Below are 24568 nucleotides of genomic sequence, written 5' to 3'. Positions count from 1 at the left end.
ACAGCTCCTTATTATTATTCCATTCCATTATTGTTTATAATACAATGACAATATATTGTATTTTATAAGCTACTCATAAGTGTACAGTTAATGTGTAAATTACTGATCTGTTACAGACATAAATATACTGAAATAATAAGACCAGTATTTCCCTCTGACATGTGGTGGATATAAAGTTGCAAAAAAGTGGCAACACTCAAGTAAAAGTACCTGATTTTAGCTCAGTTCAGCTCTAGTTATATATGAGTACAAGAGAGAAAGAGAAGAGTAAAAGTACTGTTTGTATATACAGTGTGACGTTCAGTCACTGTCGCGTAGACAGTCTGCAGAAATGCTGCGAGACTCTTTGATGTTACATAACAGGAAAACCACAATCACCTGGTGGATGCGTTGAGGAGCTTTAAAAGATTTTGTGTATTCGCTCTGTTTGATGTCTAGACTCACTTTAAACTCCGTCAGTCTGTAGATCTGTGGGCTGATTCACGACAAGTGGAGCATTTATGTTTCCTCGCGTGCCGTCACACCCAGGATACACATGTAAATTCAACACAATGCTTCCTTTGCTTCACACGTGTGACCTTTGACACGAGGTTTTTAAAGACTTAAGGCTTCTTGTTTTGTCGCTCTGCTGCTGCTCAGGTAAAAATGGTCGGTCATCGGTGGCTCCCCTGGAATAACAATCCAACATCTGGCTCAATCACAGTGACTTCAGCCAAGCAGGATCAGGAAGTATGTAAGTAATATACGACTCATGCACGGCCACACTTTACTTATTTATAAGCAATATATCAACATTGAACAAATGTTAAATGTTAGCTTACAAATGATAAATAAGGAGTGATTCTTCTAGCAGTAACTGCACTGAAACTGTATTTCCTGACATGTTTCTAATTCATCCTGACCTGTAGTACTTCATACTGATGAACAAGCTCAAGAATTTTATTTTTTTTTAAAATATGGTTTCATAGTTAAATCCTCAGAGCTGTACTTCATCTGATCCCAACAGAAATCAGTTTAATTTAAGGGGAGATGAGAGTCAGGATCTTAAAATGAGAGAAGAGCCGGTGAGAAAAATAAACTTAATTTGAAGCAGACAGGTTGATTTGCATTTTGAGGACATGGAAATAATACAAAGCACATAAGAAGAAGTAGAAACAAGTACTTGCACTTGTTTCAAGAACGTACGACATGTTCAGTAACCGATTTGATAAAAAGGAGATGTTTAAACTACTACTACAAATAATAACAATTAGAAGCAGGCAGGGAAGAAGCAGTACAATGATTATGATGATACTAAAGAATCTGTCTGATGTTGTTTTCAGCGTTGGATTGCCTCGGCAGCAGGAAGAACCTGAGCCGTCAGCGCTTCTGTCCGGTCGTCGGCCTCTCAGCGCTCTGCTTGTTGCTGCTCGTGGCCAGTGTGGCGCTTTCTGTCCTGTGTGAGTGAAAGTCACCGATGAGACGAAAGCAGAGTCATGAATACTTTATTATTTCTTCTTTTTTAGAGGGCGAGATGAGAAGTTTGACATCCCTCTCATGTCTGTGTGTGTGTGGAAGCTGGAATCTGGATGTGATTAGCATAGCTTAGCATAAAGACTGGAGGCAGATGGGAACAGCTAGCCTGGCTCTGTTCAAACATCTTACAATAACTGAATTTCTGTTCATTTTATTTATTTTTTTATTTTTTTGCCACTTGGGGGCATCAGAAACAAGTCATGAACAAAACATTAACAGAATCACTACAATTTAAGTTGCTTATGTCCACATTTTTTAAGTCATCTGTGCTGTGTTTGAATAAAACGTATTAGTCTTTGTCATTAATCTTCAGATAACAACAAGTCAGACAGCAGGCCCGAATGGAAAAGCCTCCTGTTTGACTACCAGAACGTCAGCGAGAGCTACGTCAGTCTCTCTAAAGCCAACAGCGTCCTGAGAGGAGACAACCAGGTCCTGAAGGAGCAGAGCGCCTGGCTGGACGAACAGGCCAGACTCCTCAACAGGACTTCGGCCAAACTCATGTCTGTCAATCTGGCTCTGAGTCTGGAGAGCACCGACTTAATGGAGCAAATCGTGAATCTGACCTCTACAAACTTACAGCTCACGCAAGAACACGCCCGTCTGGTCCGGCTGACGTCCGAGCAGGAGGAGGAGAAGATGAACACGTCTCGAACTATCGAACATCTGGTCGAGTCCAACCAGCTACAAGAACAGGAGGGACAGAGGCTCTCCCAGATCAACGTCCTCCTGAGGGAAGAGCTGCTTCAACTGAGGGACAAGAATGAAGAACTTCTGGAAATCAACGACAGGTTTCAGGGAGAGATCAAAAATCAGAGCGAGCAGATCGCAGCTCTGTTGGACGACTGTGAGGAGGCGTCGAGGCGCAACACGGAGCTCCAGGAGAGACTGACGGAGCTGCAGGAGGAGAACCAGAACCTGAGCAGCACCTTGATGAAGGAGAGGCAGGAAGCAGCGGAGAGAGAGGACGACAGGAGGAACGAGACGGAGAGGATGGAGGCGAACTACCGCTCCTTGGACCTCCACTGCCCTGTGGTTAATCACAAGACCAAAGGTACAGATGATTAAATCCGCAGTGTCAGTGTCCTCTCTTGGTTTGGGAAATATGTACAAAATTGGTTTGAACATTGAAAGTAAATATCTTTTAGCTTAAATGAAAAGCTGGAACAGGTTGATTACAGTACATGATACTGTTGGACAGGGTGGAATAAGATGATTTTTGATCTTCATGTGTTTCTGCAGAGCGTATTTGCACAAAGTGTCCTGACAGCTGGAGGCTGTTTGAGAACAAGTGCTACTACGTCTCCTCCCGCAAGCTCACCTGGAGCTCCAGCAGGTCCTGGTGTCAGACACAAGGGGGCGACCTGCTCGTCATCGACAGTCAACCAGAACAGGTAAGAGGATGAGAAGAAGACCACGTGAGTCACAAAAAAAAGAATTCCCCCCAGGTGTTGTTTAACTTGAATCATCTCTCTGTCTTTAGGACTTTATTTTTGAGAGCAGCCAGGCGTCGGGTCAGAGCGACACCAGGCTGTGGATCGGTCTGACGGATGCAGAGGAGGAGGGGGAATGGTTCTGGGTGGACGGCAGCTCGGTCACAACAGGAGTACAGTGAGTCAAAGTTCTTGAGCTGATTTGATTTGACATAATGTGTTACTGCTACGAAGGAAATAGAAAAGAAAAGACAAAAAAAAAACTGTCTTGACCTGTAACACAGCGTCTCCCTTCGTCCTCCAGATTCTGGCTGAGCAGACCCGGCGTGGGGACGGAACCTGACGACTGGAAGCTGGACGACCCTCTAGGAGAGGACTGTGGGCACATGGACACCAGTGAGGACCCCCTCCAGTCCTGGATGGACGGATCCTGTAAGACTCCTTATAGATGGATCTGTGAAAAGAACCTTTAGATCGTCCACGGACATTTATACATGTCATATTGTAAATATTGCAGTAATACACTACTAAGTTTTCTATGTTAAGGCAATTCTGAGACTATATCAGTATGATATATACAATTGTTTTCATGTATTAAAATGTGAGTGTTTTCTTTCAAAATGAAACAATATTAAGTCCTCAAGTTGCAGGGAATGAAAACAACATCTGCCAGGGAATTTGTCTTTTTCTTACTTTTTTATTTATATAAGGTTAGATTTAACGTAACAGACTGTGTTTTCTTCAAGTGATGATTCAACAAGATAACGTTACGTCCTTCAATGTGAAATGTTGATCCTCATAAAAACATCAAACGAAACAGAAACAATAGCTCATTAAATTTCACATCCTGCAGAAAACTAAAATACTTTAGAAACCGCTGACAGTAAAACCAAATTCAGATGATTTGCTGTTACACAACAGGGAGTTCAGGACAGGCACACAGATGTCGGCTGGAAATAAATCAGTGTATCCGCTGACTTTTCTCCATTTGGTGCGTTTTTAACGCAGAATCTTAAATTGTTGTGATGTTAAGAAGCTCCAAAACAATTCCACATCTGTCCTCTGAAAGACATTTTTGTTTGTGTTGGGATGCATCAGTTAAAGTTAAGTCTGGTGTGATATCATATGTATTTTTATTATTATCATCAAGTTTTCAGGAAACAACCAGCAACAACAATAATCTGTGTGTCTGTCTCTTAATACTTGTTGTGGCTCTGTTCCCACTGAAGTCACCACGTTGTCAAGTCTTGAACATTTCACAAAATATGTATTTCAACTGTTATGTTTAAGGAATATTCTTCATTTTCAACATAATTTGGCGCAATTATTCAGGTTAACCAAAATCTTGGATAATAAACATATCCGTCACCAAATGTCTTGTCTCCTGAGAGAAGCAATCATAGCATAACTTTGATTAAACACACAATCAAAGTAACAGCTGGTACAGTAAAGTGAAAATACGTTGACTGCTGTGTGTAAAAAGGAATTCTGTAAACTTTATTTTTTGGCTGCATTCATAATATTAATGTGAGGATAATGGCTTCAAGAGTCTGGACACATTTGTATCCTGAATGTGCTTTAAAAAGTGCCTTTTCTTTTTAAAAGTCTTTAACATGACTATGTTAATCATGCTAACAAGATGATATGTCAGAAAATATTATCCGCGTATATCTTGTCCAGTATGAAAACGTATTATGATGCAGAAAAAGATTCTTTCTTCTTTCTTCTTCAAAGTTAAGACAACTGTTTCAGTGCACAGATGTCACTTAAGACAATGAAGTTTATCATTAAACTATAAAATATGCTGGTTTTGTTATCTTTGTGTTCACATTTGAGGGATCATTGCAAAAATACTGTGAATATCAGCCGCTGTGTATCATGTTCTCCATTCTAATTTAGTCGTGCCATCAGTCCTTGGTTAAGATATATAAATGAAAGTACTGGACAAATTCAGCGTACAGCATTATAAAGAGCTGAAGTCACGCACCTTCCTCTCTATAGGGGATCACCAAAGCTTATACAATTCATCGTTATAATCAAGCCATTAAATTTGAGACATTTCACCAGAAACCACAAATCTTTGGTGCCAACCCTTCTTTCAGTGTTGAGATATTTCACTGGAGTAGTGCAAACTTTGGCCTAGTTATGGTGCTAGAGAAAAAGAAAAAGGACAGGTATCACCAAATTATTAAGAATTATACTTTTGGAGCCTGTCTGTACAAGATTTAATGGCAATACTTTAGAATTAGGTGGGACATTTTACTCAAAACTAAAAAGTTTAAAAGTTAAAAAGACAAATTCTTCCAATTTCATTCAAAATTCTAGTAATTTAAGTCTCTGGAGCCAAAATGGTGGCTTGACTGACCAATTCTACTATAGCATGGCTAAGAATATAAATTATTACCAGTCTTTTAAGATAACTTGTTCTTTTAATAAACACTAATCTCATGTGAGGAGTCCATGACTACTCCTGCTTGGCTTTTCTCCTCCTGCAGAGTCTAAGGCAAAGGAATCGTACTGATCCCACTACAATGGCTGTCAGCAACAACAGTACTGCTATCAAAACACATATAACATCCACAGAATGATAGACATACCACGGCATTTTATAAGACTCAGTGCGTAAATGTGAAGCCCCTTTGTGCCGCACAACAAACTCAATCCAGTAAAGAGCCTTTTCTAGAGGATGCATCGGTTGATCCCGATGCAGAGCAGAGAGGCGCTTCATGTTATTTCTGTAGGATGGATCGTGGAGAACTTCCTGTATCGCTTCTAAGAAGTTCTGATGAGTGAGTTTGGTGGCATCCACCACCTTCGCCGCTCCTCGCTCCTCCAATCTCAAAACGTTCTCAAACTGGTCAAACAGGAGAGGTATGCCTATTATCGGCACTCCGTGGTAAATTGACTCATAGACCCCGTTGGTACCACCATGAGCCACGAAGGCTTTAATCTTCGGATGACCCAGCAGGTCATTCTGGGGCATCCATTTCACCAGGAGGGTGTTGTTGCCCAAATTGTTGGGGCGCTCACCGGCATGCCTCCAGATGACCTTTTGAGGAAGTTGGGCAAAGGCGGCAGCGATTTCAGAAGTGATTTCTGTAGGTAAGCCTTTGACGAGAGTACCGAGAGACATCAGGATGACTCCGTGCTCTCCCGAACTTTGAACAAAGTCCTCCAGCTCTGACGATAAAGGCTCAGAGGGCTTACACTGAAAACCACCGATGTAGACGATGTTTGGCAAGGTGGGTCGGGGGAATTCAAAGACAAAGTCCACCCGCATGAGCCAGATGTCGGCTCCTTGGAGAAGATGATAGAAGTTCACATCTGGACCAAAGTACCTGTCTACCAGTCTATCATAGTGGGGGCATACTGCGAACTTTTCAATGCATATGTTAAGGATATAGAGGAATATGTTCTTGACTCTTTCTCCAAAGGTCATTTTATCCGAAGCAGCATTTCCTGAAGTTGGAACGTAGGATGTTGGAGATGGAGCCACCACAAAATGCCCCTCTGCGCTGGTGATCCATCTCACGTTAAAAACAGTCGGCAGCTTCAGTTCATGAGCAACCAGAACTCCAACAGGCAACCCCGGGTCGATAAGAGCCAAGTCAAACTGAGTGTCACGAATACTCTGCATCAGAGTCTTGTTCTCAAACATTTCCACCGCCAACAGACTGGCCTGCTGGTGAATCTTTGAAAGCGCAGTGAGCATTTCCCAATAGAAGCTCATGAAGCCGATAACAGACGCTCCCTCTTTCTGAATCGCCAGCATCTTAACCAGGAAGGTCACAAAGAAATCCTGCTCCTCTATGCTGATGGCCTCTGGCAGGGTGACGGTGATGGAGCTGTAATGTGGTGCGTCTTCTTTTACGTACCAGCTGGTGGCCGTGCGGACCACGGTGACTTCATGGCCTCTGGCATGGAGCCTCTGGATCAACAGGTTCATGTTGACCCAGTGGCTTCCGTCCACAGGGAACACCAAGATCTTTCCGCCCTGGACGGTGGGGCCTGTCAGGAGGGACAAACTCACCACCAGCAGCAGAAGTGAAACTCCTGGGATGCACCCCATGGGTCACCTCTGAGGAAAAGAGCAAACGCACACACTGAATTAATTATACATGTGTGACAGTTAGCCAACCTTCACGGTTCAATAGAAATATCCACTTTATATGATTTATTCTGCTGAAGACCCACTGAGAATCAGATGACAAGCAGCTATGATACGAAACAAACTACAACAGACTGGCATGCCTGTTTTGTAAAAAGGTAAGCTAACGTGACATTAGTCTATCAAGTGCTTTAGATACGGATGTATGCTAACGTTACTTTCAGTCTGATATCTTCTGTGTTGCCAGTCAGATTTGAAGGTTCATGTCTGCAGTAGACTATCTAAAGTGACATGTTGTTCATTTTTCATGGGATAAAAAATAAACAGCAATGTGATCCAAGTCCTTTTTAACAACACTCATACATGTGGAATCACTCTCCAATAAAGTAAAACAACATCCTCCCGATGCCCAAAAAAATAGAGTTGAGTTAGTTACTCAACATGTTGCTGTTGCAGCAAGTAGTAACATTTTGTCTGATTCAATGAATATATCCAATTTATGGGATTAAGTTAGCTAAAGTCCCTCTGAGAATCAGACAAGGAGTCATTACATGGACACCAGAGTGCCTTTGCTTGAAAAAACAATTGCTGCTCTAACACTTCGGAGTTGGACTGAATAAAGCCTGGTTCCAAAGGCCACATCTGTTCTCAGCAGAGACTTCCTACCAGGCTAAAAACACTAGCAGGCTTTAAAAACATTTCTCTCCAGCACCCATTTCCCTCTTTGCAGGTTGAGAAAGCCAAAACAGGAATCTAACCGCATGCATACAGATCAGCAACTTCCTCTGATTTAAAACTGCTGAACATAGTTATTTCAGAGTGCTTTAAAGTTAGTATCAGCTAAACAGAATCTCACTTCCTCTGTAAAGCTGTGACGGCAATTGGTTGTTGAAAATGGAGAAGTGTTGCAGCCTACCTTAAAAAGCTCTGAAAAAAGTTGAGAAATATCAGTGTGAGCCTCTGGATGAGCGAGGTCCAGCTCCTACTCGGACAGGAATCCAAACTCCAAACCCGATTACTGTGTTACATAAGGACGGGAGGGAGGTGGGGGAGGGTGGGTTCGACAAATGGACTTCAGATGTGTGTGTGTATATTTTGAAACGGGAGGAGAGGCAGAGGGTTTTCCCACAGAGGACGTCCTCTCTTTGTGCTGTACACACAGGACTGCAGGGAGACATGCAACCACCCACACACACATCCACACACACACACTGGGCAGCAACACAATATTTTCCCCAAAACTGTTTTTGTCTCGCATGCTGTGATCTGGACAATGAGCTCATCATGCAAAATTAATCTCCAGGAGAAGGATGCTGAGTAAGTCATCGGGGGGTTGTAGCGGGTCGTCCAGTTATCAGTGCTCCCCTGGTTTCACTGTATCCCAGCCTCTGCCATTAGTGTGTGAATTTGTGTGTGAATGTGTTCATGTGTTGTAAAGCGCTTTGAGTGGAAAAGAGCATATAGAAACCTAAGTCCATTGACCGAGTCCAAGTCTCGGGCTGCAACTTTGCAGGCACAATCGTGGGTAGTCAGCGAATCTTGAGGGCTGTGGAAACTCACCAAACTACCAAAACAACTACAACTAAAAACAATTACTTTGTTATAATGAGTCTTTTACTCTCATCACCTTCCTCTTCCTGCTCACCTGAGTTCTGTTTCCCTCCCCACACCTGTCTCACATCAGCCTTGTTGGCACTTCTGTTCCTGTTTTTATGTGAGTCTTTGTCTTCATCCTTTCAGCTTTCATTAAAGCTCCCTCCTTTGTTGAACCCGCCCGCCTCCCTCATCTGCAACAATCATGGTACGTAAGCTAGAAACAGCTGTGTGAAACTAATGTTGAAACCTCTTCCTCTTTCACAGAGGGGTCATGTGTTCATGCAAAGCAAAACAGCTCTCAATGAATTCGTGCCTCACTGCATTTCACTGAGTGTCTGTGTGAAGGCGTGTTATCATGATCTCGCCTTACTCCGCTCTCACTGTGGTCGTCCTGGCCGTCGTTGGAGGCTGGTGCCTGTGTGCAGCTGATGTTGGGGATTTCGCTCCATGCCTGCAGTTTTTCTACAAGTCTTGGCCTCCTAAAGGTCTGTCTGGGACCCCCATCTGCCAGCGTTATTACAACCAGTACCGCTTCGCCACCTTGTACAGTCGACCTCGACGCTCCCCGTGGTTTTCGGCATATGTTTACTCTGTACCGGCAGGGAAGAGACCCTCCGCATCTTGGAAGTTTGAGCCACAGGTGAGGATCTTTTTGAATATCTTGTTGTCTGATTCATTGATTTGAAAATTAAAAATTAAAATATTAAAGAAGGTGAAAGTCGAGGGGCAGTCCAAAGACGGTATAAGCATGTTCACAGGCTTTGATCTGAAGTTTTGCTGGTTTATTCAGATGCTTACGTCAGCACTGAAACAGGACGTGAATATTAAACATCCAAAAGACTCTGTTTGATTTCGTACAGATTGATGTTCCAGTATAGCGTCATTTATGTAACGTGTTTTGGGGAAATAACAAGAAAAGGCAGAACTGAGCCCCAGTAAAGGAGAACTGAACTCTCCACGCTGCAAAGAACGTGTGTATATTTTTAGTTTCGGTAACCCTGGACGGTAAACTGTGACGACATCGCCAAAACAACTTGGACAGATGAATTTAAAGTTCTCTCTTTAAAACTCAAGAATTTATATCTACTTATACAAACCGTCGGTTAACTAGTTAGCATAGTTAGCTGTGCATCTAGCAGTCCTGACTTGGTCAGTGTTGGTGTTAACATTGCTAGCAGGGGAGCTTTGGACCAAGACGGGGCAGCGCTAGCTGATTAGCATGCTAACGTCATTAGATATCTCTGCAACCGAATACATTGACATCAAAAGTTGTTTTTTTCCAACTCGAATTCTTTATTATAACTACATCACTTTTTTCCTCCAACCGATTAAACAGTTAGCCTACCCAGGAGCTGACGGCAACATGATCCCCTTCCCTCCGGGCCCTCTGGACCAGAACGTGGTGGAGAGCCAGGCGGTGGACCAGGACTACATTAACTCCACCTACTCTCGTGGCCACTTAAACCCCAGCCTTCACCACCAGAGCCGCGAAAACCGCTCCGCCACCTTCACCCTCACCAACGTAGTGCCTCAGAAGGCAGCCTCTAATGAAGGGCCCTGGGAACTGCTGGAGAACAGTGTCAGCAAAACTCTGGCGACCTACTGTCTCAGAGAGTCGTACATCATCACCGGCATCATCCCGTATCTGAACGAAGACCGCTGGCTCAAGAATCATCGCGTTGGCGTGCCAGAGTATATTTGGTCGGCCTACTGCTGCCCAAGCTACAACAACAGTCTTCCAGCGATACTGAAGGATGCGTTTCCCACGTACGCTGCGATCGGCCGCAACGACCGCAACAGCTCCCAGGAGATTGTGCCCATAAGTGAGAAAACTAAGAAACAGTTCAGGGGATACGATGTGAGACAAATGCCACTGGAAACACTTGAGATGTATCTGAAGGACAGGTTCAAAACTGTTGTCAGTGTTTTTTATGAGCGGTGCTCTGGGTCAGACTGATCCTGCACAGACGGAGACACAAATACACAAACTAAATAGTTACAAATGTTAATGCTCATTTCACGTAATTCTGACAAATACAAGTACAACATTTCTTCCTCATTTGGTGAATTTTACTGGCAGTTAGAGCTCCTGTTGGTAAGATATTTGATTACTGAGGCTTTGTACGTTGAGTCAGCCAATATCCAAAATTGTTAGTATTCTGTCTCCACTCTCGCCAGCAGACGAGGAGATGTTAGTAAAGCATAAAGACTGGAAACAGAGAAACAGTTAGCCTTTCAAAGAGCTCAGCACGTTGACCTGGCATCCAAACATTATTTGATGGCAGTGCCTCGCTCGCTCAATGCTTTGACCTGGTCTCTAAATTCCCCGGGTCCCTTCCCGATCGAGCATCCGTGGGACATGCCGGATTAAGAATAAGGCCTAATTAGGAGCATCCAAACAGAACATGCTGTTCACATGACCTCAGGCTCTGAACACCTGTAGCTGGTCTCAGTGGTTTTAATGCTGCAGCTCATTTGAGACCCGTGGGCTTCGAGGTGCGGCCTCCATGGATCGGGCTTGTTCCTGCATGTCCCACGGTTGAATCGGATTGGGGAATTTTGAGGCCAGGTCGACGCCCTGAGCAAATTTTGGTCCTCTGGCGGAAAAGTTTCTGTGCTGCCATCAGGGAGTGCTGTTACCGTGACGGGGGTGGACACAGTCTGTGAAGGTGGACCTAAGTATTCCCAGCAGAACACTGCATTATAACAAGATGATCAATGTTATTCTCTTCACCTGTTAGTCTTTAAAATCATTAAGGTTTTGTTAGGTGTAGGGACATACACTACTCACTTCAGAGGGATTGTGGTCCTGCTTTAAAGAAGCCAACACTGACTTTACTTCACTGACTGACTATAAAGGACAGTCACATGTTTCTTTCACCCAAAGATATTTAGGAAAACGGACTAGAAGTAGAAGTACCTCATGTCTTCATCACTTTAGTCAAGTTCTTATCAGTTAATCAGCTTACAGATATTTGTCTGTTAAGTATAAATATGTAGCCAGAAGATTCTTTAAGTTAGCTTAGCATAAAAAAACAGGAAACACTGGAAACAAATAGCTTAGAATAGCCTATATTTAATCTATCTTGAGCTCACTTTTATATAAAAATTGTATCTTGTCTGTTTAATCCACACAAAACATATATACAATGGTTTTCCTTTTGTCTAAGCACATGTAGAATTTAAAGTTTCCACTGCAACAATCACTCTGGACCAGGAGGTGGTGACCTTGTGCAATACATACAAGCTGCATTAGTACCAGCTTCAGTTGACTTTACTCTGCAACTGGAGGGATTTTACCACTAAGTTTCATCTATTTTGATTATACAAATAAACACTGGACCTCATTTTTACAAAATAATTCAGATGAGTCTTTGATTGTATGTTTAAAACTTCCACATTTTCATATTTTTTGTGCTGAGTCTTTCTGTCTTTGTGCTTTAAATCGAGAACAAATGCAGGTTGATTGCAGAGATGAGTCACGGAGACAAACCTGCTCCATGAATTGGCTCAACTGTTCTGAAGCTGTGCCAATGTTTTTTTTTTTCTTCCTTGTAATGATCACTGAGACACAGGTTTTGTCATATCAGACTTGTTGTGGATTTATTGCATGAACAGATGGTACAGTAGCACAGATGTACAGAGGCCTCAACATGTGTGACACCACACGCTGATGTGTCAAACTAGATTATTTTTGACAGAAATGCATCTTAGTACGGACCCTGTGACATTCTCGGAGTGAAGAGCTTGTCCCACACCTCCACCTTCATGATGGCCCTGCCCAGAGGTGACATGGTGACCATGATGTCGAGGTTCCTGCCCTCATATATGAGACTGGAGCCGGTGGCCTCTGCCCGCACGAAGTTAACCTGCTCTTTGTTGTAATACATCTCTTTGAACAGAGCCTCGTTGACCTCTTTGCCCGGCTCGTAGAGTCCTATGGCCACCCAGTTCTTGTACGCGCCATAGTCGTAGGGCACAGAGAACATTATGACTAATTTCTCTGTTTCGCCTTTGTTCTGCTGGAACAGGTCGTAGGCCAGGAGGCCCACCGCGCCGGAGGCTTTGGCACTGGTCTTGCTGAAGTTGCACACCTCGGTTTTCAGTGGGCGCACGATGGGTTGGGGTGGACTGTGGCAGTTGCCGCTCTCCAAGTGAACCCTAAGAGAGGAATAAAAGTGAGGGCAAAAACTAGAGGGTGAGAAACTGGCACCTTGTCATTTAAGCAACATTTTGTGTCCTAGAAAACAAGCAGCACCACTGTCTTAAATGCACATAATGAAGGTGCTAAGTCAGACAATGTCTAGAGGTAAACATGAATGTCACGCTGTGATTCTACCCTCCCACTGCGGCTACACGGTGCAGAAACAAGTAACACAGACACCGTTCACCCCATTACAAGACACTGTGCCATCAACGTGATTCTGAAGCTGTTATTGTGCAGTGAAAAAGTTACATGATGTTGCTTTAACTTCAGTTTATCCATTCAAAGTTTATGAACATGCACTTATTGTTTTAACAGTTCTTACACGGGGTCCAGCAGGCAGTAGTTATTGGTGACGTTGGAGATCTCAATGGTCACATTTCTTCGGCTCTTGAGGTTCGCAGCCAAAGCCTCTGCAGTTTCACTCATGGTGATGCTCCTAAAAGGCTGCGACAGATCACAAGAAGTTTAAACTGCAGATCAGTTTACAGAGCCTGTAATAAAATACCTACAGTACGAAATCCCTCTCATACATCAAAATTCACTAATAGTACTTGTCAGTAAGGAAAAAAGAAGCTTACCTGTCTGGATCAGAGGTGTGCAGCTCGCTCAGAGAGTGTCAGATTTGAAACACTGCGTTCAGTCTGTAGATCTTTCTTGTTCGGGGAATGTGTGGCACCTAAATCCCACCCAAAAGTGTCTCCACCCAGGACACACACCCACTCCCTGTTGCTCACTGTCTCAGACTTTTTTTTTGTCCCGTCTTCACCTGAGGCGTGTACACAGAGGCATGAGGACAGGGTGCAGCCAACCAATATAACATCACTGTGTCTTTTTGTTTTCATGATCCTTTTTGTTTTTCCAAGCGAGGAGCCGGTTCGTTCGGCTTTTGTCTCACCCCACCCTGCGTCTGTATGCACCACACCTCCACACCAGTATATGTGATGTTCTCACTGTCTGAATGTGAAGACAACAGTGTGATGATTTCACCGTCAGTGAGGACTGTTTCATGTTGTGTCCACTGGAGCAAATCTTTTAACTGACTTTTCATTTTGTTGTTGAATGCATGCAGATGTTTGTGATCATACAAATTAAAGACGATACCAAAGACATTCAGGTTCATGAGACTGATTTTTATTCAGTTAAATCATCCATACATGATGTGCATGACAGACAAATTGCATGTAGGTTTTCAGGAATATCTGCATGGACTGTGTTTAAAAGATTTATTCCACTTATTTGCTTTTAATCTCACAGCTTTACAAACAGACTCATCCCATCCTGTCATACAGCTCCATTTTGATAAAAGCTCTGCCCTCATCGGACATGGTGGCCCTCACATCCACCGTTTTCCCCTGAAACTTCACCCCAGAGCCGTTGGCCTCGTGGCGCACAAAGCTGTCCTGATTGTCGTTGTACATGCGCTTGAACAGACTCTTGTCGCAGGGCTGCGACTTATCGAAGATGCCCACCCCCAGCCAGTTCTTGTAGAAGTTGTAGTCGAACGGCACAGAGAACATGACGGCCATGAGCTCCGTGCAGGAGCGTTGTTTCATGTTGAACATCTCGTAGGTCAAGATGCCCACGGCGCCTGATGCCGTGTTGTCGTCCTTGGTGAAGGAGAACACCTCGGTCACGTTGGTGCGTAGGGTCGGCGTGGGAGGGCTGAAGGCGAAGCCACTTTCCATGTGAACCCTGGAGGGCAGAAGAGGAGGGATGCAGTCATTAGTGTCGGTACTTAGAAGTACTGAGATTTTTCAACTTGAAATCTAGTCTCACAATGTAATAATACTTTACTGCAAGTAAACACCTTTCATTTAAGATTCAATGAGAGAAAAAGAACAGGAGTATTATCAGGTTAATGTACTTCAAGTTGCAAAAATTAAACTGCAGTAGAGTTTGTTTTTTAAACTGAACCCGGCCCAGCCCCTCCACCCTCCACCTTGGTGTGATCAGAGTGGAGGGGCTGGGCTGGGTTCAGTTTAAAAAAGGTTCTGTGTTTTAGGGAAATCATGCATTGTTATTATGTCTATCTCTACTATAATTTTCTTTTCAAGTTTTAACCTTTTTTCCCCCATAATTCTTTTTTATTCATATATTTTTTTCCTCAGATTTCAGAATTTGGAGATTCAAACGAGAATTTTGTTGAATTTTGAATGAGAACTGCTTGGAATTACCAAATGAGAACAATATTTTATGCTGTTTCAGGGGAGTAATCTTGTTGCAATAGTTTGTTCCTTCCACCCTGCACAGACTGCGTTAAAGGGGCTGATATCTCTGCAGCATTTTACTGTTCTATTAGACGATCCAACCTCTTTGGGTCTAAAACAATTATTTTAATGAAACCATCTCAGACATTCGGCGCTGACATGTCTATATGGTGAAACTACTCGTAAGATCTACAACCTGACGAGGGACCCAAACTAGAAAGTGCTTTATTTGTTTTTTTGTCTAACAGGGAGTCTTACTTTGGTTTCCAGAGACAGTAGACCGAGCTGAGGTTAGTGACCTCCATCACACAGAAGCGGTTGGTGGTCAGGGCCACAGCGTGGGACTCTGCAGTCTCAGGCATGTTGACGGTTGCTGGATGACGGCTGAATGATAGAGGAAGAAAAAAAAGAGCTGTGAAGGATTTATCATCATTAGAACTAAAATCTCCCTGAGTATAATTTGACTATGTCTTTTATTTTACATTCAGGGCTGAGAGGCATGCAAGCAGTCATTCTAAATGACACAAAGATAAAGTACGATGCATTATGTTACGCCCAGCAGCACACTGTCACGAGATAAAGTGTTAAAGGCATCTCTACTAACCATTACTACACACTATTATCTACCAATATTACCACCAGACATTTGTTTTTCCAAACAAGCCTATCTTTGGTGATTGCTGCATAACTATGTCAAAGTAAATGTACTTACTTTATGTCTCACACAGGATGGCGGAGAGGCTTCTGAAAGCAGGTCTGACTTTGGATCGGACACAAGTTTGAAGTCACACCCTCCCCAAGAGAGTCACACCTCTCGTCAGTGTGAGCTGACAGGAGGTGTGTCCGTGCTCCGTAGTCAGATCCTCAGAAACCTACCTGTATAATAATGTAAGTGTGAACTGTTAAGTCTGCAGCTTCAGTGAAATAGACTGGAGAACAGGAACACTGTGTGAATTAAACAACTCAGTAATGATGATCACTTTGGCACAAGATGGAAAATCACCGCTTGCACAGGGGAACAATAGATAAGCCCTCAGTGTCTGACAGTTGGTGGAGAAAATACCTGAATGTCTGCTGAGATTTACAGAGTAAAGAGTAGCAGACACACCTGTCAGACAGCCGGTACACCTGATGACAATGACTCATTTTGGTCGCAACCCAAACCCAAACCGGTTCAACACGCAGAACTCTTTGTGACAGTTGGGGATGCATTCATTTATTACATGCACTGTCACTCTTTTTACCACAGGCTTGAAAAAAACAGTCTCAGTGCGATTTGTTATGTTTGAGTGTGTTTAATTAGATTTCGCGTTGAGAAACGAGCTTCAACTTCATGCAACACACACTGTCATTGTTTTCTGCAGGTGGAGCCGGCTGCAGCAGGTGCTGAATAGATCGAAAGGTGGTGTTTAAATAAGTCGTCAGTCCATCAACAAGAACAGAAAAGATTGAGAGACGCACACACAAACATGCACATGGATGGATGACTGAACAGGCCTACTGCAAGCAAGCCGGAGGGCTTTAGGGGTAAGCTGGATGCTAAGAGACACAAAACGACCACAAAGAGACACAATACAACTACTGAGAGACACAAGGCAACCACAAAGAGACACATTCCTGCAGAGAGACACAAAGAAACTACAAAGAGACACAAAATAAACTACAAAGAGACATAAAACAACTACAAAGATATGCAAACATAATATAAAGATTCAAAAAGAGGCACAAAACAACAACAAAGAAACACAAAGAACTACAAAGAGACCCTGACCACAAAATAACAACAAAGAGACATAAAACAACCACAGAGACACAAACATACCACAAAGCAAGAGCACTTTTGTTTTGAAGTTCATTTAGTCATTTATACTTGCAGTGACGCCGTGTGCACGTAGATGCAAATGTTCTTACTAACTGAATGCATCAGCATCAAGACATTTGCTTCATTTCAGATTGCAGAACATCGTCTTGTTAGAATTTTCCTGGTGTTTTTCTGACACGTCGTCTTGTGATGACTCCTGCAACAGAACATGTTGAGTATTTGAAATATGTTTTTTTTTGTGTGTCTCCAAACGAGGGAGGCAGCTGTCTTTCACAATATCAAAGATGTAAACACGTTCAGTGTCAGCTCAGGTGAATGAACGTACAGTATGCGCAGCATTTCAGCCTACAGAGCTTCACCAAACCGTCCTGTTCCTGTGGAGAGTCACATCAGTAATCGAGTGGCTTTAGATGAATGAAGTACAGCTCGTTGTATGTGTTCGAAGACACACAAAATGAGCGCAGACAGACAGAAACTACTACCTGACCTCATTACATTAGTTTTGTATGGCTTTTGTCTTCAAACAAACAGAATGCATCAGATCATTTCATACATTCGCTGCCAGTCAACATAAACATGCTGCTGCAGTCAGTGATCCAGTCATCGCTGATCAACTGCTGTTCCTTCATTTTTAACCTCTAGCACCATCTTGTGGTCAGTTGACATGAAAATAAAAAAACATGCATGAGTCGCCTGTAAATTATCCAAACAACTATATTAAAGTTGAGCCTTCTGCATGAAAAGATTCCACCACCAGATAGACTATTTATTTTGAAGGCTATTAAAAAATGTGGCTGGCCAACTTTTCATCCGCACTCAAAGAGTGACACTGTGTTTTTATGAATTATTCAACAGTTTATTTGACAAGGAGGATACAGGTGAACATCATTACATCTTTATAAAATGCAATCAATGTATTATGAACAATATGAAAAAACAACATGTTTACAAAAAAGCTTTGAGCAGAAGATCTACAAAAATAATCTAACAAATATAAAAATAAATCATATATTTGAACAGAATACATGCTTACTCTTTTATAAAAGATAGAAGCAAGCAGCAAACTATTAAGTGCAATAAGAACCATATGCAACAGATCAGTATGAAATACCCTGACACACCAGACACAAAGATACAGTTAATGTATTGAAATTAAATGTATTGAAATGGTTTTTGTTCAAGTTTTAGCTGTTTGTCTACGAACCCTGTTTGGATGTATTTGTCCCACAACATCGCAGCAGCCATTGGTTTTCTATATAATACTGTTCAGTATGAAAATAATGCAATGATAATGTATTTCTTGGCTTGATGTGAAGGATTGCACAACACAAAAAATAAGAAAAGTACACAGGTCAATTTTCGTTTGACACGGAGTGAATGAAAACCAGTGGCTTCTGTTAAGTATGAGAGGAATCTGTCCATCCAAAGATCGAGAACAGACAGCAACACGCATGTTTAAAAACAATTAACTGTGAGGTAAAATACAATATTACCTGATTAACAAACAGGCCAAAACATTTAATAGCAGACATACTTTAAAGGCTGGTATTTGTCTTTACCCTGTCGATGGCTCTGAACCGTCACTGGTTCCTGTTCAAGATCCTTAAAAACGGCTCACAAATACATACTTTTTACTGAAACAGCTGTAGATCATATCAAATGTATAAATTATAAAAATGGCTCTAAAGATGGTAATGTCTGTCCACCACTTTGATCCAGATTAAAATATCTAAACAACCATGTGAAGAATTGCCAAGAAATGTCCAGATAACATATGTCCATGACTTTGGTGACCAACAAAATGTTGATGTTTTTCATATGTTTGATTTAAAGTGAAATACCTCAGCTTGTTCATTACTTTGCTTTATGAACAGATAACTAAAAAAAAACTGTTCATTTTCTTCCACTTATCGGGGAGCAGTGTTTTTCATTTTACCTCACCAAGTAAATCCCAGACCAGATGAGATATATTATCCCTCCAGTGAGTCGTGTATCTGCCCTGAGGTCTTCTTCCAGTTCGTCGTGCCCAGAAAACCACCTACAGAAACTTGGCTGCTTGTATCCGCAATCTAATTCCTTCCGTTGACTCCGGACAAATCTGCCTGTCTGCCTCACTCTCCATTTTCCTGTCACTCATGAACAAGACCCTGAGATACTTAATCTCCTTTGCTCGGGACAGGAGCTCAACCCCAACCTGGAGGAATCATGTAAACCGGCCACAGGAGGGATGGGTCTCCTCTCCAGTATTCGGAACACCGTGGCCCCTCCCAGACCAGAACCAGACCTGGGAGGGCAGCTCGCCAGGGAGCCACTGGTGACCGGGCCTTATACAGCAGGACTGGGACCTGGGAATCGTGACCCTAGGCCTCGCAGACCGGTCAGCTGCACCCTGATTTACAAAATGTTGTAAATGACTGAGACTTTAAACCAGTGATTTAGACCATGAACTCATCAGGAAACTGTTTACAGAGATAATAAATCAAGGGAGAAGTAGGGTCATTTTCTCATAAGCTTACATACAACCTGACTTATTTTTGGAACCAGACTAGTCTGCTGGTCATCACGCCTTGGATGCACAGATAAGGCTTGCCACTGGATGAATTCTTTGTTTGATAATTTCTTGGGATTTGTCAAGGAAAATATAAAATATTCTCAGCTGTATCCTTTAGAACCAATACGGGGAGCAGGACAGCGGTTCACATCACGTCCTCAGCCTGACAGTCACTTCTGAGGGAACATGGACCCAGCAGTGATGGACGACAGCCCCGTCTTCCCTTCGATCCATTGGTTGTAGTTGGTCACTTTGGTGTAAACCCCAGGTCGGAACGCCTTCGAGCAGCCGTCGCCCCAGCTGATCACTCCAAACAGGAAGAGCCTGTCACCGACCTCGCACGCCAGCGGGCCCCCCGAGTCTCCCTGCAGGCGAACAGACGAGCACCGTTAAAGAGAATCAACAGACGGATCTGTGGAAGCAGAGCCTGATCGAGTCGGGACTTGTAGTGAATACCTCGCAGGCATCTTGGCTCCAGTCGGGACGCCCGGCACAAAACATGTTTTCAGTGATCATGTTTCCATAATAGTCCTCGTGTCGACACATATCGTCAGCGAGGAGATTCACCTGAGCTTCCCGGAGGTACTGAGACTTATACCACAGACCTGGAGAGGAGACAAGCTGTTAAAACCAGACAAATACTCAAATCATGATGTTAAATAGATATAATTAGTGGCTGGAACAAGCGGATTATATTAATCTAAGTGCTGCAGTTAAAGGCATATTGTGTAAGACTCCTGCATTTTTGTAGTTCAAACCCGGAGAAATCCAAAGTTCACTCAAGGTAACGGTGCGTTTCATGAGTAAGGAAGTAGTAGCAGAATGTGATATGACTCTGGGTGTTTATTCCTCCAGTAGGTCTGGTTCTCTACCAGACTCTCTCCATCCGTCCAACACTCGACAAACATTTTTTGTTTTGTTTTAATTGCACTATTACATCATGTGAGTTTAAGTATAGTTTTAAGTCTGGCTCTCTACTTTCCACTTTTCCTCCACAAGGCATATCAGATTGCTGGGAGTTACTTTGCAGATTTAAATTTTATAACATGAGATTTTTTGGGAACTACAGAAGCCCTATACAGCCATGCGTCAAAGATTATATTTCCTCTGTTTCCTTTTTGTGAGTCAGTTTTGAAATGTTTTCTTAAGATCTTAGCTTATTTATGTTATGATGACGAGATAACGAGATGAAGGATCAGAGAATCTAGTAAGTGGCTGCTGGATAAACCGCCAATATCCTGTTGTTTTTCATGTCCATTCTCCTCCCGTCTGTAGGTTTAATATTCAGGTGTCCACATACTTCTTTGCTGTATGTCGACTTCACAATCAGACATCACCCAGAGGACTTTCCTCACCGTATTTCTCTTTCCCGTATCCAGCGATCTCACAGGTCATACCAGAATGGAGGCTCTGCTGAGGCGGCGGCAGGCAGACGGTCTTCACTGAGCTACTCACCTCTGCACACTTCCCGTTTCTGGCCCTCAGCTTCAGCAGGGCTGCAAGACGGTTGTCAAGGAGTTAGTGCTTTGATTTCATCACAGCATCAATACTGAAGCATCTTAAGATGTTCATACCGATGTCGTTGTTGAAGTTCCCCTCACTGTTGTCGAACCCTTCGTGGACGATGATGTCCTCCACCCTGAACGCCTGCTCCACAGTCGGGTCGCTTTCATTCAGAGCATTTTTCCCCAGGACGACAGAGAAGCGGCGGTTCTTGGTGTGAGAACTGAAACAGAGGTCACAAGTCAGATCAACGTGCCGTTCCTCAGCACCTGCTGCTGTTACAGCGGGTGACCTCACTTCCTACCCGTCAGGGAAGCAGTGGGCAGCTGTGAGGACCCAGCAGGATGAGATCAGACTGCCCCCGCAGCGGAAAACCTTCTCCTTGGTCGCGCTGCGCCAAAATATGGCAGCGACCCACGGGTGGGATTCCACAGTGGCAACTGATCCACCCACGATCTTCATGAGCTTTCTCCTGTTGCGTCGGCCACATGTGTCTGCAGCTGGGGGGTGAAACCAGGATCAGTATACTTCAGGGGAAACGCACGACAGTAGGATGTGATGAGTTCAGAAAGGGGGGTGAAGTTACCTGGTTCTGGATCAGTTGGTGCAGGTGCAGGTGAAGGAGGAGCTGGAACTAGAAGATTAGAGAGATTAACGCCAATAAAACATGAACTCTGGTTTAGATTTTCTGTAAAGAGAGAGCGCTCTTACTCGACTCAGAGGTGCAACGTGGGACGCCACAGTACTCCCACACCAGCCGCAGGTTCCTCCGCACGTAACACCACGGACGCCGTCTGTAGAACAGATTTCTGAGGAGAAAACACACATCAGATCAATCAAACTATAACATGTGAAGATATTACTTGTGAATGCACATCACTTGAACGTCCTGGATTTGGATTTAAACATTAGAGGCGAGAGAAGCTATAAGTGACCAACAGTTACCAAACTTAAATTCAGGGAAACATGTAAGATTTTCAGGTCTTAAGCTCAGCAGCATTCACATCAAGGAAAACTGTTTATTTTAATAAGCACCGGCTCTGCTCTCCGTCTGGTCTTGGACACAGAGGACTGGATTTTACCTCGATAATGCAGGAACATCACTGAATTGTTTGCTAGGTTCTGTAATTCAGGACAACAACCATCCAGTAAAGTTGATGCTTGTACAAGAAAAGTCTTGTGATGGGCTGATGGTTAAACATGGAAAAGTTCATTTCAGCTCCTTCGTGTTTGTATTTGTTTGCTTGTAGAAATCAAGTAAATCATGTGAAAGTCATACATACACATAACTCTGGGGTAGATTTTATGTAAATGTGCATCAATTTGAGAGGAGTTTATGGTATCCAGCCATCGTATTTATCAATCTTTACGCATTGCTTGGCAGGAAACTTGCTTGAAAAAGCTTTTCTCACTGAAATACAGCTTCATTTATAATACGAAGCACAAAGCATTTTTCTTGCAGGGAAACTTAGAACAAAACATGAAGAAGGAACAAACTGAAACCATGTTTGACATTATTTTTTTATCAAACTTTTCACGTTGGATTAACAGGATCCACATTTTTTTGTGTCAGTCTTGACTTGATCTCAACCACTCAGAGTCTCGTCTCGGTCTGCTCACGCTCTGGTCTTGGTCTCGGCTGACTACACTGTGTCATAGTTATTGTTTAATTCCAACTCCACAGAAGTGAAATGACCAAACAAAACTGAGTACTCACAGGCTGAATATATATCATAAAGCAGCACTACCTGCAGTAGTTGTGCCTCCCTGAATTCACATCTGCAGACAGGTACAGCTGCCTGGTGTCTGAGTCCCACTCCTCACACGTCCGTCCACTCGCCGATGTCGACACCGTGCCCTTGTAGTAAAGTCCCAGCCCCTCGTAGCAGTCGCCACTCTTCACTGAGGGAACAGGACAGTGTTCTGTTTTGAAAACCCTGACAAAGATCAGTGCAATTTGGTTTGCGTTCAAGCTTCTTACCCGTTTCACATTTTTCCCCTGTGAAGCCGTCAGGACACAAACAGAACATGTGTTCCCCAGAAGTCAAGGCTGGGACAGAGGTGCCCCCATTCAGACAAACCCCACCTGGATAACAAGAGAGGATACGTTTGAGTTCATGCTCGGTGCAGCCTGGAGGGAACCAGAGAGCTTTGACGGATTCTTACCTGAGCTTTCGAAGGAGGAGGAGAACGAATACGAAGAGGATGAAGAGGATGAAGAGGACAAAGAGGATGAAGAATAGGAGGAGGAGGAGGAGGAGAAGGAGGAAGGAAAGGAGGAAGAAAAAACAGATGATCTGTCCCGTCCTCTGTCCCTCAATGAGCCCTAAACAACACAACAAGTCTGATCAGCTCTCATGAAGATAAATGCAACATTTCAGAACAATCAAGTATATAATAAATAAAAATATCCTTACTGCTTCAGCAGTCAACAGAGCTGCCAGGCTGCAGATCAGAGCACAGAAACTCTTCTTCTTCATCATCATCATGTTGGATCTCTGCACAGATTGGAATCTGAACAGCAGGCGTGTGCTTGCAGAGAGCTGTATGGGAACCTCCTCAGGGTTCATCGTGTTTTGACTGCTGCGTGCAGGGAGGAGGGGAGCGCTGTGATTGGCCGAGGGGAGCTGGCCCACACGATCTGATGTGAAGAAATATGCGTTTGCGGATGACTAAGAGTTGTTAATCCTCATTGTAATTCTCAGGAAGCACATCAGTAACTTCGGTATGTTGGGAGCTGGGGGTGTCAGATTGGACACACAGCTGTTTGAGTGGTGAATTTATCAGAATCTGGATTAAAGTGAGCGTGGATGAATAATAAAACCAGAGTGTTAAACATGTTTAGACCGTCTGGACATCATGCCGCTGCAGCATGATGGTGTCCACACCCAGTGACACCTCAGAAGGTCTCATCAGTGACGCTGCAGCAAATATTGGGAAAGTGATACTAAAATACTTATAATGATCATGTGGAGAAGAAACTGTGTCAGTGGGTCGTGGGTGTGCCTTTGACATAATTTCACAAAGTCTCTGTTATATGACATATTTTATAAATAAATTGTTTCGAAGAAAAGTGACCACTGCTAACGTCCTTTTTTTTTCTTCATTTTTTAAATTTGCATGTGCGTGTGGATATCTTGAAAGTTAAAAAGGTCAAAGTTCACACCAACACAAGCTCCTCTCTCCCACAGCAAACACTCCTGCTCCTCAAACGCCTCGTCAGCAGTCTCGCACATGAATCAGAGACTTTGTGACATCAGACAACATTTCCATATCACACATTTGCATGCACATTTTAAAAAAAACAACAACATCCATGTCACCTCTCTGCCTTTGTAGTTTGGCTGTTTTGGTTTATGGGAGATTATGGATTATTTACATGATGTTATAATAAGTGCATTATTGACACAATATCAATATTTCCTTTTAAATGCAACTATTGTCATTATTGGTATATCACAACTCCCCTGATCACAGCAGAGTGAAATTATAAATGTTTTAAAAACCCAGTTTTTGGCCTTATATTATTATTTAAAATGGAAAATTATTTCTATCAAAGTATTTTCACTTGTGGCCTCTTGACTAAACTTTTTGGACCCTTTTGTACTGTAACTAAAGCAAAAAAC

General features: G+C 43.1%; 6 protein-coding genes across 9 annotated transcripts; 2 read left to right on the top strand and 4 right to left on the bottom strand.

Annotated features, from left to right (window-relative positions):
- Positions 1-444: 444 nt before the first annotated feature.
- Positions 445-4752, top strand: LOC119010306 (asialoglycoprotein receptor 1-like). 3 transcript variants are annotated; one of them, XM_037082343.1, is made up of 7 exons: positions 445-537; positions 640-733; positions 1323-1439; positions 1829-2569; positions 2758-2909; positions 2999-3126; positions 3253-4752. In XM_037082343.1, the coding sequence occupies exons 2-7, from the start codon at positions 646-648 to the stop codon at positions 3419-3421; spliced, it is 1395 nt and encodes a 464-aa protein (XP_036938238.1). In that variant the 5' UTR covers positions 445-537; positions 640-645; the 3' UTR covers positions 3422-4752. The 3 variants fall into 3 exon arrangements, with proteins under 3 accessions (XP_036938238.1, XP_036938240.1, XP_036938239.1); XM_037082345.1 differs by lacking the exon at positions 1323-1439; XM_037082344.1 differs by lacking the exon at positions 445-537 and having other exon boundaries at positions 572-733.
- A 144-nt stretch (positions 4753-4896) lies between these two features.
- On the bottom strand, positions 4897-8103 carry LOC119010305 (UDP-glucuronosyltransferase 2A3-like). Its single transcript, XM_037082342.1, has 2 exons — positions 7973-8103; positions 4897-7026 (listed from the first exon to the last, which is right to left on the bottom strand). The coding sequence occupies exon 2, from the start codon at positions 7015-7017 to the stop codon at positions 5413-5415; it is 1605 nt and encodes a 534-aa protein (XP_036938237.1). The 5' UTR covers positions 7018-7026; positions 7973-8103; the 3' UTR covers positions 4897-5412.
- A 189-nt stretch (positions 8104-8292) lies between these two features.
- Positions 8293-12013, top strand: LOC119010321 (endonuclease domain-containing 1 protein-like). The gene is made up of 3 exons (XM_037082373.1): positions 8293-8373; positions 8917-9292; positions 9989-12013. Exons 2-3 carry the CDS (start codon positions 9008-9010, stop codon positions 10607-10609), a joined length of 906 nt encoding a protein of 301 aa, XP_036938268.1. The 5' UTR covers positions 8293-8373; positions 8917-9007; the 3' UTR covers positions 10610-12013.
- A 220-nt stretch (positions 12014-12233) lies between these two features.
- On the bottom strand, positions 12234-13962 carry LOC119010322 (tereporin-Ca1-like). Of its 2 annotated transcripts, XM_037082376.1 has the most exons (3): positions 13438-13962; positions 13182-13303; positions 12234-12813 (listed from the first exon to the last, which is right to left on the bottom strand). In XM_037082376.1, the coding sequence occupies exons 2-3, from the start codon at positions 13283-13285 to the stop codon at positions 12363-12365; spliced, it is 555 nt and encodes a 184-aa protein (XP_036938271.1). In that variant the 5' UTR covers positions 13286-13303; positions 13438-13962; the 3' UTR covers positions 12234-12362. The 2 variants fall into 2 exon arrangements, with proteins under 2 accessions (XP_036938271.1, XP_036938270.1); XM_037082375.1 differs by having other exon boundaries at positions 13182-13962.
- A 6-nt stretch (positions 13963-13968) lies between these two features.
- LOC119010323 (bryoporin-like) lies at positions 13969-15918 on the bottom strand. The gene is made up of 3 exons (XM_037082377.1): positions 15779-15918; positions 15325-15450; positions 13969-14551 (listed from the first exon to the last, which is right to left on the bottom strand). Exons 2-3 carry the CDS (start codon positions 15426-15428, stop codon positions 14128-14130), a joined length of 528 nt encoding a protein of 175 aa, XP_036938272.1. The 5' UTR covers positions 15429-15450; positions 15779-15918; the 3' UTR covers positions 13969-14127.
- A 1687-nt stretch (positions 15919-17605) lies between these two features.
- plaub (plasminogen activator, urokinase b) lies at positions 17606-23533 on the bottom strand. Its single transcript, XM_037080438.1, has 11 exons — positions 23360-23533; positions 23109-23268; positions 22924-23028; positions 22691-22844; positions 21654-21751; positions 21529-21576; positions 21247-21442; positions 21014-21165; positions 20795-20935; positions 19896-20044; positions 17606-19804 (listed from the first exon to the last, which is right to left on the bottom strand). The coding sequence occupies exons 1-11, from the start codon at positions 23510-23512 to the stop codon at positions 19610-19612; spliced, it is 1551 nt and encodes a 516-aa protein (XP_036936333.1). The 5' UTR covers positions 23513-23533; the 3' UTR covers positions 17606-19609.
- Positions 23534-24568: the final 1035 nt, after the last annotated feature.

Source organism: Acanthopagrus latus, chromosome 20 (genome assembly GCF_904848185.1).
Source record: "Acanthopagrus latus isolate v.2019 chromosome 20, fAcaLat1.1, whole genome shotgun sequence".
NCBI lineage: Eukaryota > Metazoa > Chordata > Actinopteri > Spariformes > Sparidae > Acanthopagrus > Acanthopagrus latus.
The sequence above is the reverse complement of the archived record's forward strand: the minus strand, read 5'-3'. Positions and strand labels throughout refer to the sequence as shown.